The sequence below is a fragment of the Mustela erminea genome, chromosome 5 (assembly GCF_009829155.1).
Source record: "Mustela erminea isolate mMusErm1 chromosome 5, mMusErm1.Pri, whole genome shotgun sequence".
In the NCBI taxonomy this organism is placed as follows: domain Eukaryota; kingdom Metazoa; phylum Chordata; class Mammalia; order Carnivora; family Mustelidae; genus Mustela; species Mustela erminea.
Genome location: NC_045618.1, coordinates 47,059,637 through 47,074,991, shown reverse-complemented (window position 1 = coordinate 47,074,991; position 15,355 = coordinate 47,059,637). Strand labels below are relative to the sequence as shown.

At 53.4% G+C, this 15,355-nt stretch overlaps 1 protein-coding gene across 17 annotated transcripts in view; it reads left to right on the top strand.

The window, feature by feature from the left end:
* MEGF11 (multiple EGF like domains 11) overlaps positions 1 to 15,355 on the top strand; it is a 344,701-nt gene that overhangs the window by 309,397 nt on the left and 19,949 nt on the right. For all 17 annotated transcript variants that reach the window (XM_032342939.1, XM_032342935.1, XM_032342936.1 and 14 more), the window contains exons 11-17: positions 846 to 966; positions 1,895 to 2,058; positions 3,076 to 3,178; positions 8,354 to 8,500; positions 8,856 to 8,990; positions 13,876 to 14,004; positions 15,012 to 15,140. In XM_032342939.1, the coding sequence (XP_032198830.1) occupies positions 846 to 966; positions 1,895 to 2,058; positions 3,076 to 3,178; positions 8,354 to 8,500; positions 8,856 to 8,990; positions 13,876 to 14,004; positions 15,012 to 15,140 (928 nt within the window). The remainder of the gene's footprint in view (positions 1 to 845; positions 967 to 1,894; positions 2,059 to 3,075; positions 3,179 to 8,353; positions 8,501 to 8,855; positions 8,991 to 13,875; positions 14,005 to 15,011; positions 15,141 to 15,355) is intronic.

Genomic DNA, 15,355 nt, shown 5'->3' with positions numbered 1-15,355 from the left:
TACATTTAACTTCTCTGAGGTTCAGGTATGTGGGGATAAAGTCTTACTTTCTGTGTCATGGGGTTGTCAGTGAGAATCAAATAATATTGAGAGGCAAAGGGTTGCATTCTGTGCTGCTGGGACCTGACACAGACTCAGGGGGCAAGTTCCATGGGGGCTTTGCCCACCTAGAGCTTTAGCCAGGAAGCCTGACCCCTCCCCTGACTGGGGACAATCACTATATTAGTTTCTTATTACCACTGTGACAAACTGCCATGAGCTCAGTGGCATAGGTCAACACAGATTTCATATCCTGCAATTCTAAAGGTCAGGTATGGATCTTATCAGACTAAAGTCTAGGTCTGTAAGCTGTGGTCCTTTCTGGAGGTTCCAGGGGAGAATCCACTTCCTGCTCATTCTGGAAGTTGGCAGAATTCAGTTCCCAGGGTTGTAAGACCGAGATCTGAATGTTCTTGCTGACTCTAAAATGAGGGTTGATACTACCTTTCAGAGGCCACTACCTTCCTTGGCTGTATTCCCCTTCTGCCATCTTCAGGGTCAGCACAGGCTGGTGGAGGACTTCCTATGGTGTATCTCTCTCACTGGCTTTAGACATCTTCCACTTTCAAGGACTCATGTGATTAGACTGGGTCCACCTGCATAATCTAGAATATTCTCCCCATCTCAAGTCCTTAATCACACAAAGGCAGAGTCCCCTTTGCCATGCAAGGTACCATATTCGCAGGTTCCAGGGATTAGAACATCGATATTTTTTGTGGGAGCTAGAGGGGATGGCATTATTCTGCTCCCATAGCCCCCCAGCGTGGGACACCGTCTGATCCAAAATTCACCTCCTCCTCTTCTAGGGAGAGATCTGTGCAGTTCCGTGTGCTGCGGGGACCTATGGCCCCAACTGCTCATCTGTCTGTAGCTGTGACAACGGTGGCACCTGCTCCCCCGTGGACGGCTCCTGCTCCTGCAAGGAAGGTGATGTGCCTTCTTGCCCAATCCCATCCCCCGCAGATGTGCGTACCATCCAGGTGGGCTGCCAGCTAAGGAGTCTGGACTGCTCCTGCCTTATCCCCCCACACGCAGGTTCAGGGAGCTTAGAGATCAGGTCCCAGCCAGGGAAACCCCGGCCAGGGAGTTCAGTAATGGAGGGGATTAGTTATAATGGTGTTGGAATAGCTGGGGGAGCACAGGAGGGAAAGTGAGCTAACCAGAGATTAGAAGTGGGGGGAAGGAGCAGCCATACTCCTGAGGTGGGAGGGACAGGTGGAGGAAGTGGAGTTCTGGAGTTTGGGAGTGAGGGCCGCCTGACGGCCGCGGGGGCGTGGATAGAGGAGCTTTGTGACAGCGGCAGAGCAGAGGGGAGACCCAGCCACCACCACCATCGGAGAGGCCCTGCCCAAGGCCGACAAAGAGGAGGAGGGACCTCGTGTCTCTCCTGCTCCCCACCTCCTGCCTGTGGGCCGGGTCTCCCTTGGTGAATGCAGCCCACCTGGCAGCCGGCTGACGGGGAAGCCGGGGATACACACCTACAAGGAGCAGCCCCCGTGATACAGATCAGAGGCGGGGACGGGGAGAAATGGATCTAAGACCAAACAGGCTGATGACCACCCTAAAAGAAGCCTCCTGATTCCACCCTGGGCAGAGCTAGACCTCCCCATCTCAGGGGTGCCCTGCCCCAGGTGAGATTGTGCACCTGCAGGGCGAGCTGTGAGATCCCAAGGGCTGACCCGAGGTCTCCTAATAACCCTGCTGAGTTTCAGAGCAGACTCCACGTGGAATGTGTGTTCTGACCTGGTGAGCAGAGAAACGGCCATTTCGGGGGCAAGGTACCGAGATGGGGGAGTAGGCAGAAAGCCGTGCGGGGCCCCGACGGAGAGCTGACGGACCCTTTCCCTCCCCTCAGGGTGGCAAGGCCTGGACTGCACCCTACCGTGTCCCAGCGGGACGTGGGGCATGAACTGTAATGAGAGCTGCGCCTGTGCCAACGGGGCAGCCTGCAGCCCCACAGACGGCGCCTGCTCCTGCACCGCCGGCTGGCTCGGAGACGCCTGCGAACTGCCCTGCCCGGTGAGTGCCCGCGTCCTGGCTTGCCCTCTCCCTGCAGCTGTCGGCTGTCTGGCCGCAGAGGTGTACAGGGAGGAGCCCTGGCCCAGGGGGTGGGACCCTTGGATTCCGGTCTTTCATGTGTAGAATGCCAGTTGTCTGGCAGGCGTAGAGCCCTGGCCTCACTTCCCCCTGGCAGTGCTTGGTCAACGTCATTAACTGACCCGGGCACCCTGACTGGAGCCCAGGGGCAACCTCAGAATCCTTCCCAGCGCAGTGCCACAGGACAGCCCTTACCAGTCCCGCAGAGTGGCCACTCCTCACACATTTTATGGCCAGGGTATGAGAGGACAAAACCAAGCTCTCTTCAGTGATAACCACACAGGCTTGCTCACCGTTCTTGATCTAAGAGACAAATAAGTTCAATCAACCAGTATGTGATATTGTTGAATGAGGCCTGTAGTCCTGGGTTCCAATGCTGACTTTGCCACATCCTAACTCTGTGACCTTGAATGTGTTCCTTCACCTCTCTGACCCTATTTCTCGTCTTTCAGTGGTGACTGTAATGGTACCATGCCATAGATCTGCTGTGAAGATTAAGACAAATGAGTGGTAACAGGCTCTCGATACCTGAGGAGCACAGGACAAATGTCGGTTGCTAGCGTCTTCCCTAAAAACAAAGAGCAAATCGGTCATTCTTAACATGTGATCAGTGCATTACAGTTTGCAAAGTGCATTCACATTTACAATTTTAGTTAACAGTCACCATCTACAGCCCTTCGAGCTTGACCATCAACAAGTGGGGCATGACCATCACTCTCTCCTTCCAAACCCTGTACTTCGCAACACAGCCTGAGAATTATTTGGAGTGGCCTCGTGGCCACGTGGCTCCAGTGATAAAAAGTGCTCCCGCTCCACTCTGGCCAGTCTCTCTGTGTCCCCGTGGGGCAGCGGCTCACTTTTGTTATCCAAATCCAACAGAAGTCAGTGAAGCTCTGGGAGTCAAGGTCTGATCGTTTCTCTGGCCCCTTCCCTCCACAGGACGGCACATTTGGGCTGAACTGTAGCGAGCGCTGTGACTGCAGCCACGCGGATGGCTGCGATCCTGTCACGGGCCACTGCTGCTGCCTGGCCGGATGGACAGGTAACCGCCGCCCCCGCCGTGCCCCCTCCCAGGGCCTGGGAAACCAGGTTCTTGGTGTTCTACTTCTCCTGACTGTTCTTTCTCTTTCTCTTTCACTTCTTCTTCTTGCTTCTTATGCATGCATGTTGCCCTTCTCTCCTCTGGGCCTCAGTGCTCTGTTCCCTATAGTTCAAGCAAACCAATCACTGAACACCTATTATGTGCAGGCTTCGTTCTAAAGGCCAGGAACATACTGGTAAGAAATCAGACAAAGGCTAACACATGGTGACTGCAGGGGCCTAATCTGTGTTCACAGAGGATATGGCAGAGAGGGGGACAGAGACCTTCTGCTTAGCCCGGCCTCACACTCCGGGTCCCTTGTATGTGTCTATCAGCCTGTCTCCCAAATGCATGGCAAATCCATCCTACTGCCACCATCCTGGTCCTCTAAGCACCATCTCTCAGCTGGCCTGGTCTTGGCCTTCTCCTTGGTCTCTGGGCCTCCCCTCTTGCTCAGCTGCATCCATTCTGCATATGGTGGCCAGAGTGAACTTCTCAAACCCCAGCTCCATTCACATCAGTTCTTGCTCAGGGTGCCTCTTATAGAAAATCCAGAATCTGTACAGTGGCCCAGGGTCCCTAGGACCTGGCCCCCCCCCACCAAACCCCACCACCTCCCTTTTGCCCCCTCCTGTCACTCACTACATAGCAGCCACCTGGGCGAACACCTTCCTGACCCCAGGCCTTTGCATGTGCCTCTTCTCTGAATGTGTGCCCTTTTCTTTTCTCTACACTTGATGATGCCCTGTGCCCATTACAGCCCGGCCAAAACTATGTAAGAGACCCTCTTCCTAATGCTTGTAATATCCTATACTTTTCTTTTTTTGCCATACTTACATCAACTGTCACTGAACAGTCATTCAAGTATTTATTTAATATCTGCCTCCCCAGCTAGACTAGCAGCTCTCCGGAGGCAGGGCCTTGCTCACCCCGGTGTCCACTGCCTCCCACCCACTGAGAGACAGATGACATGGTGGTTAAGAACACCAAGTTGGAGCCAGACTGCCTGGTTTTGTGACCTTGGGCAAGCCCTTTAGCCTCTCACGGCCTGAATTCTCCATCCATAAAAGGCAGATAATTACAGTCCTCACAATTACAGGGTCATTTTGAAGTTTGAATGAGTTAATACATGGAAGTCCTAACAGGGCATGGTGCTGTGCTCAATAATTGCAGCCCGTGAATTCAGGAAGTGATTAATAAATGCCATGCCATGTGAATGCACGCAGTCCCAGAGTGGTGGGCAGAGAGAGAGACACAGGCATTCCTGGCAGCGTGGGTCTTCAGATCATCGTTGGCACCAGGTTACTGAGCAGCCTCTGTGTCCCACCACTTCGGAACGCCGGGGCCATTGCTTCCTTGGAAGCATCTCTGCCCTGGCTCGTGGCCTGCCCTGTGGTACAGAATAAGACCTCACCTTAGTCACTGGCCCCCCAGACTCCTAGCTGGAGCCAAGTGGAAATCTACTTTAATTTTTCATGGCCTTAATTTCAAGGGAACCGATAAGATTTTAATGATGGCTGGTGCTTAAAAATTCTGTCTTTGATGGACAACTTTTCAGCGAGGCCTTGCTGTTCTCATATAAAGCTGATTTTCCCAATATGGTCCTGAAGTCATTTCAAAGGAGGGAATGATGTCCTGGGGTTTGTCATTTAAAAGGAGATCAGGGAAGGAAAGGAAGGGAACGCGGGTTTTCCCTGGACTGCTACTCTGTGAACCCTCCCAGGCCGTTCCTGCCCCAAGAAGTCTATCCCTGTCTTCCCAACTCCTGGCACAGTGCTCAAAACCGGCTTGACACCGGTTTTCCTCTGCCCTAAATATGTGCAGGCCTTCTCTCCTTGCCCACACAAGCCACAGACATTGACAGGTGCCCTCATGTCTCATTCACTTTGCCCTGTACATGGCAGGTGTTCAGTAAATGTCTATTGAAGTAAATTGAAAGAAGCTGGGCTGTAACCATATATGGGTTTTTCCCCCTTGAAGCTAAGGAACCTCCAAGGTGATCTACTCTAACCTTCTCAGACTATAGATGAGGAAAGGGAGTTGTCCAAGATCTCAAGGCATTAGTGCCGATAGGATGGGGACGCGGGATTGCATCGTAAGAAGGAGCCATCTATTCATTCAATTAGTATTTATTGACTTAAGCAATCACCAGGTCCTTAGTTGGCAACTACCACGTATCCAGCACTGCGTCAGGCTCAGCAGTAAATAGCAAAATTCAATAACAGCGATAGTCTCTAGATATCTGTTATGTGCCAGACACCATACTGGGCATCAGAGAAGTAAAGATAACCCAGATGGTGCCTTGTCCACTAGGAGCACCAAATAAGGAGGGTCGGAAGTGTAAGCCTTGTTCCCCACCTTCAAATTGCTAGCAGGACAGATAAGATTTGCATTTGAAACGTTCAAATAATAGGCAGGGACAAAGCTGTAAGCCACTGACTTTCCAAGAGATGCTTGAATCCCTGGGCAGATATCTGGGAAGGCTTCCTGGAAAAGGAGGACCCTTAGCAGCCCCTGAAGGATGGAGGCTGCTGAGTTGCTGACCTTGTGGCATGAACTTGAGGTCACGATACATGGATTCTTAGCCTAACTTTACAACCATCAATATGGATTTGTAGCAAGTCCTGAAAAATAAGCAGGGAGATTCCCTAGGGATAAGACAGGGAAGGATCTCTGAGGGGGATTATTATCACTATTTAGCTACTGGGAAAACAGGGCTTAGATAATGCAACTGGTGAAGCTATTTCTTTCTTTCTTTCTTTCTTTTTTAAAGATTTTATTTATTTATTTGACAGAGATCACAAGAAGGCAGAGAGAGAGAGGAAGGGAAGCAGGCTCCCCACTGGGCAGAGAGCCGACCCCAGGACCCTGAGATCATGACCAGAGCCAAAGGCAAAGGCTTTAATCCACTGAGCCACCCAGGCACCCCTGATGAAGCTATTTCTTTTCAGAAGCCATGTTTGGAAGACCCTCCCACAGGCCAAGGGGCGGCCCCTTTGGCCACTCCAGTAGAACCCAGGCTCTCCATGCAGGGGAAAACCCTGGACCCTTCTCCCCACTCAAGTACCAGTGTCCTTAAGTTCCAGGGAGTTCTTAGGACATATGAAAACCTCCAACAGCCACCCCCTTTGCTGCCACCTGCCATCAGCATAACCTCCTTACAGCTATGGTTCTCAGTTCCCAAGGAAAAGGACCCCTTTGTGATGTGAAAAAACTTTTCATACACATGAGAGTAGCTGTACTTTTAAATATCCATTGATGGGGAGAACACTCGATAGCAAGGAGCTGCCACACACACGAGGGTCCCACACATGAGAGTAGCTGTACTTTAAAATATCTGTTGATGGGGAGAACCCGCCATGGAACTGCCATGGAGTCAAGGGGGCTTTTGTGTGCGTTGGGTTTCATGAATCACGGCGGTGCCTGCAGACGGGTTTAGGAAAGAACAGCATTTGCCCCAGGAGCCTTGGTCAGCCTACAGCAAGCGCCTGGGGCCCAGGTGGGTTCTGAGGTCCCTATCAGGTGGCAGAGCTCTGCCCTAGTCCAGGCTACCTCCCGGAAAGAGCAGAGTCACCCGGCCTGTGGTCTGATCCTGGCTTTCCTACAGAAGAATTCCTTGGTCACAGCTTCTGTGTTCCCAGAGAAGGGGAGACTTGAAGCTGTATCCAAAGCTTTGAGCAGGCTCATGGTTCTGGCTTCCCCAGGCTCCCCTTCGGTCAGTCAGCGGGGTTTGTCCCGGGTTAGCCCCTGGAGCACCCGAAACTGTCCTGCGCGAGACCTCCGTCAAGGGGTGAAGTGTGCCGGCCAGGTTCCCTCCCTCCACAAAGGGGCCTCATCTCTCAGAGAGTGGCACCAAAAGCCCTCCCTGTGCTGCCAAATTGAGATGTCACAGGGAGGGAATGTGGGCGCTCAACTAGATGAGCGCTGCAGGGATGAGTAAAAGCCCGTTGCCGCCCCCCCCCCCCCCCCCCCCCCCCCCCCCCCCGCTCTCTCTGGCTGCTCAGCCTTCCCTCGCTTTCCCACGGGCTCGGGTGGGCTTGTACAATTCCAGCCTGCCTCCAAATTGGTCCCACTGCTCTCCTGCTGCTGCCGGGCCTGGCTGTCTTCGCCGGGCCCGAGTCTTCCTCCCCTTTTCTGTCTCTTTCCCATAATCCCTGTCCCCATAACAAGGCAGACATGATTTTCAAACTAATTCCACTTTTCTCTAAGCCTCTGATGTTCGCCTTCCCAAGCCAAGCCAGCTTCCTGGGCCCACACCTTCCCTTCGCCTAACGCATGTCAGCCTAGAAGTATTTCTGCCCCAGAGGAAACCCCACCCCAAAGCTGGGCCCTCCGGGCTCAGACCTTTTGAAATTCCTGCCTAGCCTTTGGGCTGCAGTCACCTCCATACATACTCAGTCTGTCTCAGCTCAGAAAGACCCTGTAGGCCTTCTTCCTCTTTCTTAATAGAATACATCGCAGTGCAGAGAATCAGAGTGCGTCATCCAGGGACAGAAAAATGTCATTTCGCAAAGTGTTGGTTTCTCTCATACACATGTGTGCACGTAGGATCTAAAATCCACGTTGTATTGAGGGCTGTGGTCAAAAGAACCCAGAAAGATCCCAGCCACTGTCTGGGCACCCTCGGGCTGGTTGGCTGGGACCCAAAGGATCAGTAGTTCCTGAGCTAATGTGGGTGGGCACGGCTGCAGCAGGCCCCGTAACAGCGCTCCCTTGCTCCATAGTTGGTTTCTGTCAAGACTAACCTTGGATAGCAGCTAAGATGCTAAGAAGGAAGGTGGCCCTTCATGACCTGGTCCGTTCTTGACCTGGTCTCATCTTTTGCCATTTTGTACTTGGTGGCTTAGCCACACTATGCTGTTTTAAGGGATGGTTCTCTCTCTTGCCTCGTGATTTTTGCACAGAGAGTTTCCTTTACCTGGTAAATTCTTCCGTGGCCCTTAGGACTCACTGTGGGCATCACCTCCTCCTGGAAGCCCTCCCTGACCAGCCAAGCTTGGACTGGAGTTTTCCCCTACATTCCCAGATGTGCTGTGCCCTCCCCCACCCCTTCATTCTGCAGGGGGCCCCTTCCCAGCATCCTTCCCTCTGCCTTCACTCCTCTTACCACTGACCCAGGTTTACCTCTGCCCACAGGTATCCGCTGTGACAGCATGTGTCCTCCTGGCCGCTGGGGTCCCAACTGCTCCGTCTCCTGCAGCTGCGAGAACGGTGGCTCCTGCTCCCCAGAAGATGGGAGCTGCGAGTGTGCCCCTGGCTTCCGAGGACCCTTATGCCAGAGAAGTAAGGCTGAGCCCCCCGCCCTCTGGATGGCTCACCCTCCCCACCCCTTCCCTGTTGGAACAAGTCCTGGCCTAAGAGGGGCTGGGCTCTCAGAGTCAGCCCCCATCAAACCCCTCTGTTCAAGTCCCCTCTCTCCCTGTGCTGGTTTTTCCGTCCCTAAGTTCAGGGCCCAGCCCGGCTCCTTGGGGGAAACTGGACCAGACCACAGCTCTTCTCTGCAGAAAGGGTGCAGGGTGGGGACCCCTCTCCTCATACTCTTGGGGAGCCTGCCTTCTCCCCTGTGTGGGACAGGATGGGCAGCCAAACTGACTGGGGCCCCTGAGGCTGCTGACTGCCATCTCCACTTCATCCCCAGTCTGCCCCCCCGGGTTCTTTGGCCATAGCTGCGCCCAGCCATGTCCCCTCTGCGTGCACAGCAGTGGACCCTGCCACCACATCAGCGGCGTCTGTGAGTGCCTCCCGGGATTCTCCGGAGCCCTCTGCAACCAAGGTAGCGTCTCCAGGGCAAGCGTGGGCCCAGGAGGTGAGGCATCCTGGGAAGGAAGTGGCTGGAAGGAGGGGCTTGGGGACTCTCATCATACTCAGGCGTACCCTTCTGAGACTTGGTCACCACCAGGCGTGAGACAAAGCTACTAGGCAGTTCAAGGAACAGGCTCAGAAAAGTTAAATGACTTCTCCATGGTCTCATAGATAGGACGTGGAAGAGCTGGGAAATTCCAACTCCAGAGCTGATGAGAAATGAAATTAGCGTAGATGAGTTCTGCATAATAAGTGTCCCCAAATGGCTTATGCTGAGTGCCAAGTGGTAAAGGCAGAGGATGACGTGGGAGCTCAGAGGAGACAGTTCTGGCAGGGGCTGGAGATGGCAGCTTCCCAGCTCTCCCCCCACCTCCCACCGCCCCCAACTCAGGCCGACATCACTGATCCCTCACGGCACACTTTCCTGTCTCGGCGGCAGAATCCTTCGCAACACCAACTCCAGCCAGCCTCCACCACTCAGCAGGGCTTGAAAATGGAGCTAACGCTGACTTGCATTGGTGTGCCGCTCGACTGGCTCCCGGGGGGGGGAAAGCCTTGCTTTGTAACATTTGCAAGCAAGTTCCATGATCTAAATGTCTCCACCATGGTGGATTCCGTGGTACCAGAGCCTTAACACGGGTCACAGAACTGCTGCATCTGTAACACCCAGTGTGAGGGCAGAAGCTGGCCACAGCACATAGTACTGTTTACTGCTGTCCGTAGCTCAGTGATGCTAAGGCTGTGCAGAACTGGGGGGCGGCTCCATGCTGTTGCAGGCCTTCAGTGAGGCCTCAGCCTGAGAGGCACAGACAGAAGAAAGGCACTGTGGGTAAAGCAGGCAGCTTGGGTGTGGACATGCGACCATCCAGCAGAAGGGAGCGGCTGAAGGATGCGGGGGACTGGGTAGGGACAGCAGAGGGCGCTGGGAAGGGCGTATGGGGCCCTTGTGACAGCTTAGAACACAGGGTTGCAGAATTTGCCCTGGATCCTGTAAGGAGCAAAAAGATCTTAGACTAAGGTAAACTTAGAGCAGAAAGCAACTTCAAGGTCATCTGTGCAAGAATCTCATCTGGCCTGTGCTCAAATGCTTCCACTGAGAGCTCACTCCCTCCCAGGGGCACGGATTCTTTTGATGGATAATCACCACTGAGCTGGGCTGGCTTTGTAAGTGTATGGGCCGTTAATATGTATGAGTGGAAAGTTCACTCCATGATGCTTTGAGGTCATGAGAAGTTTGGGCCCCAGGGAAGCATATGTGACAGTTTCATTTGCTTGCAGCCCTCCTAAGACAGTTTAATCATAACCTGACACGTCGAGGTTTACTTATTAAACATCGGAGACCCAGCCGTCAATATAGATAGGCTGGGTCTAAATTCGGATCCGAGCAGCCCGAGGAGTAACGCTCAGATCCCGCGATGTCTGATTTATTGCCCGCTGGCCTAATGAGTATTTTCCCCATATAGATCTAATAGAGTTTGCTATTAATGGCAACTGCCCTGGTTAAGTCTCAAACCTTGTAAAAAATTGAACTGACACTTTCTAATGACCGGCTTTCCAGCGAGTTACAAATTACAGACACTGCTTATGCAGAATCATTAAACATAGATTAAATATAACCAGATGTTTTCTTTTCACCAGCCCCCTTTTCCACCACCCCTCTTTTTGCCTCACTCTTGATTCAGCTAAGAAGTCAACCAATTAATGTATTAGACTGATCGCATTAGCAGCTCTGTAGGTGAATTTGTCTGCCTCATGTGGGTGAGAAGGACTTCAAAGATAAGACTGTCTTGTTAGGGAAGCTCAGAGCTGGTGTGGGGGAGGTGGGTAGGTGGAGCAGCACACCCCACTCCCCATCCAGGGCCAGGACTGGGGAACGGGCTCCCCAGATCAAGTTCTTCCCAGAGGCGGGGAAGAGGAGGCTGGGCGACCTGCTGGAATCTGGGCTACAGGTAGCAAGATGTGCGTCATCTGCCCTGGAAGGAGCTAAGGTTTTTGCCAGGGGAGGCACAGGGCCCACAAGAGCCATCCCCCTCCCCACAGCTGTTAACCAGGGCCTGAGGCCAGGGAGTGCAGGGTACAGACCCTGTTTCAAAGGTGAAGGGTCATGCGGTCTGCTTAAAGGTGCTTAACCATTAAGTGACAGACCTTCCTCGCTGTGTGACCTTGGGCAAGCTGCTTAACCTCTCCGTCCCTCAGTTTCCTTATCTGTGAAGTAGAGTTAATAATAGGGATAATAATGAAAATATTGAATATCAACAGTATTACAAGGTCGACTGAACTGATATTTGCGAAGCATTTTGAACAGTGTCCAGCGCATCTAAGTGCCATAGAAGTTTTTGTTGACTGCATATGTAAAATTAAGACCCAAACCCAAGGCTTTAGACTGGAGACACGGGTGTGCCGTGCTGCCTTCATTAGTTGTCCCAACCACTGATCATGCCCAGGAAAGGCATAGGGTTGACACAGATCCTAGGCTCCAGCTGCTCACTATCTGGTTGGGGAAGGGCTGGCAAGGGGAGGCAGCGTGGCATAAAGAAGAGGGTGCGAGCCCAAGGTTTAAGAGAACTGGGTCGTGGTTAAGTTGCTTTGCTTCAAGAATCAGTACCTTCCCGTGGTCCTCTACGTGGCTCAGCCGACTGATGGCCTTGGGGGTTCCAGGAATTCCTGCTCATAGTAGGAATGCAATGAAGCCTTCTTCGAGGATGGAGGGCTGGCTACAGCTGGACTCTGAGGGGAGAAGGTTGAACTGAGAAGAGCTCAAAGGGGCAAGAGTCCATGATCCCAGGAGAACTCACTGGAAGGTCATTGTCCTATTCTGGCCATTATGGAAGACTTCCTGAGTGTTTGCTATGTGTCAGGCACTATGCTAGGCACTCAGACACAGCAAAGAACAAGAGAGCCAAGTCCCCTGCCCTCACTAAGCCTGTGGTCTAAGCGGGGCATTTGGATCTCAGTCTTCCCCAGCAGGACCTGGGGGTTGTGGGGGGTCCAGTTTACTTCCATACATTCAGCCACCATGCCTGCTTTTTCCGGGCATCATGGAAGACAAAGACACGGGCAGAACTCAGGCCTGGCCTGAAATCAGCTCACAAGTCACAGTAACAGAAGACCAGGGAAGAAACTAACAGAGTCTGGAGCTTCGAACAGGGATATAGCTGCCCAGAACCGAGATGATGGGTGAATCAGAATTAAGTTCAGTTTTAAGTGATGTAAAAACCCCCAAATAATTGGCTTGAAACTGACAAAACTTTTTTCCCTCAGAAAAAAGCAAGCAAGCAAGCAAGAAGCAATCCAGAAGTAGACCAGAAGTAGGGTCGCTTACAAAGGGGTCAGGGGCCAGCTTCCTTCTGTCCTGTTTTTCAGCCAACCACGGCACGTGGCCTCCACCTCTGATGGAAGGTAGCTGCATAAACTCCAGCCCCCTCTTCCACAGTTCTTATCCATTATCCACATTATCCTTCAACAAGGATGAGCAATGGACAGACAGACACGCATTTCTACTTACCAGAGTGTAGTCACATGGCCTAAGATTATTGCAGGTGGCCATAAGCCCAGCTAAAACTCCGGATTCTACTTCTAAGGAAGAAGAGACTGGATTATTGAAGGACTGGCAGCCCACTACAAGAGGGTCATGGGGAAGGTAGCATTTCAAATGAGTCCTAGGGGCGCCTGTGTGGCTCAGTCGGTCATGCATCTGATTCTTGATCTCATCTCAGGTCTTGATCTCAAGAGTCTGAGTTCAAGCCCTGCCCTGGGATTGACACCAGGCATGGAGCCTACTTAAAAATAATAAAAATAAAAATAAAACGAGTCTTATAGGCAGGGTAAGATTTCCACAGTTGGACAGGGGGGTCAGGAAAGCTTTGGAGGGGAACAGCTGGAGCGAAGGCCTGGAGTGTTAATTAGAATGTGGTGTGTGGGCCAGTGGCTTCTGTGTCTTGGAGAGAGGGGCAGTCTCCAGGTGAAGTCGCTTAAGTGTTCATCGTTAGGAAGCAGATTTTATTCTGGGGCAGTGGGAGCCACTGTGGATGTTGGAGCAGGGCACAGAAGAACCATGAAGAGAGCTGTGCTTTAGAGCGCTCAAGCTGTAGGAAGCAGAGGATGAACTGCAGGGAAAGGAGAGGTAGGAGCTCAAGGAACACGCAGACCTAGTTCTACAGAAACTTGCAGCCTGGTTGAGGAAACCAACCCTTCTTTTAGGGACCAAGGAGTCCTCCAGGGCAGGGTGAGGACCACAACCCTGCAAGGGACTCAAAGTGCAATACCACACGGTCTCCGCGGAAGAGAGCACCTTGTGAGCCCAGGAGGGCTGTCCAGAGGCCGAAGGAAGGCTTGAGGAACGGGTGGCATTTGGAGAGACAGGAAATGGGAGGCAGAGACAGTCATCCAACAGTCTAACTGCAGCCTGACCTGCCCCCAGACACCCGTCCCTCTCCTTCCAGCTACATTGTCCACCCTCGTGCCTGTGGGATCAGTGATGCTAGCAAGAATGTGGTAACAGCAAAAGGCTGCAGGGCAGTGTGGGCAGCACCGGATGGAGGGCGGAGGCAGGATTCCCAGCCTCACCGCTTCCATCTGTGAGGCCCCAGTCTAGTGACTCTACCTGTCTGTGCCTTCAAAGGGGATCATTTAATGAGTCTCCAGAGGAATGCAGCTGTGGGCCCAAGAGAGGAACTCATTTAAGTGCAGATGTAGAAGGACAATGGGGCTGTAGAGGTGGGCAGTTCCCACCCAGATCTGGGAGCCCCAGGGCCATCCCAGCTAGGGCCCGGAACTTCTAGGGGCGCAGCAACTGTGGATGGTGGTCTGAGGGGAACAGGTGGGAGGGCAGGTGCCAGGCTATTCTGTGCCCACAGTGTGTGCTGGAGGGCACTTTGGGCAAGACTGTGCCCAACTCTGCTCCTGTGCCAACAACGGGACCTGCAGCCCCATCGATGGCTCCTGCCAGTGCTTCCCTGGATGGATTGGCAAGGATTGTTCACAGGGTAAGCCGCTGCCCAAGCAATGCCCCCCACCAGGAGTCAGGCCCCAAAACACACCCTTCTCCTTGCCCGGAACCTCTTTGCCCCTGTGCCTCCACCTCCTAGGACTGAAACCTTCTGTAGACAGGAATGTCCACCTGAGTCCCAGTTAGAGTCCCATAGTTAACATGATGAGTTATTAGGGTTGATCGTTGGTGTTATTACCGTTAGGATGAAAGGTACTGACATTGTTGGGAATACCGTTGTTGCCACTGAGAATGAATACTCCATGAGCACTTGAGTAAGGAGTAGCCCTTAGGTTTGGTTGGGGAGGAAGAAGGGGCAGGGACTAGCATACTGGGATTTGGAAATGGGGTGAGACCAGGGCAGTCACCTCAGAGGGGTGAGGGCATCCCCTGAGTGACCCATGTCAATGCTGTCCTGGGCACATAGCCTGGACAAGCATTGTAGAGGCTGTTCTTAGAAGGTGTACCCAGAGACCGCACAGTGTAAAGGTGGACACCTAATCTCCGTCCCATCTGATGGGTGAGATGGGGACAGCACCCCTAGTGAGGTCCCCGTCAGATGACTGGGTCTGAGGGAAGTTCCATTCTGGTGGAGACACAAGTGTCATCCTCAGGGAGCTCAGCAGCTCAAAGAAGGGAGGCCCTCATCCTGGGGAAGCCCCCATCGTCACGGGAAGTTAACACAGTGTTCACACTGTAAACTGCTATGCTTAGTTTACCACACCCACCCACACGCTCCAGATCACAGCCAGTCCCCCAAGAAGGGAAGTTCAGGAGCCCTCAGAGCTGGGAGAGTGGGCAGAGAATCTGGGCTTCATGGGAATCCCGGGTAAGTGGGCCAAGAGGTGAGTGGAGGAGTTCCGGGAACAGCGTGTCAGGAAAGCCGGGGAATACCAGCTGGGCGTGTGGTGGCATCTCAGCTGATGGGCCATCCCCCTTCCTCTCTCCTTTTCTGTCCGCTTCGCTCTGCCTTGCCCTCACCCTGTGCATCCCACCCACCCCCAGCTTGCCCCCCAGGGTTCTGGGGCCCCGCCTGCTTCCACACATGTAGCTGCCACAACGGGGGGAGCTGCAGCGCTGAGGACGGCGCCTGCCACTGCACCCCTGGCTGGACTGGACTCTTCTGCACGCAGCGTAAGTCCTGCCTCCAGGCCTCCCAGCTATTCGGAGTCTCGTGCTGCGGCCTGCTGGCTGCCTTGGGCATCGTCCAGGCCTGTGGAGGGAGGGACGACGCAGGCCCAAGGGCCAGCAGCTGCCCCCACCCCACCCAAGGAGTAGGAAAGCTGGGTAGACTCACGGGCTTGAAGAGCCCGAGTCCTGGGAAGTCAGGACTCTAAGGCGCTCCAGCA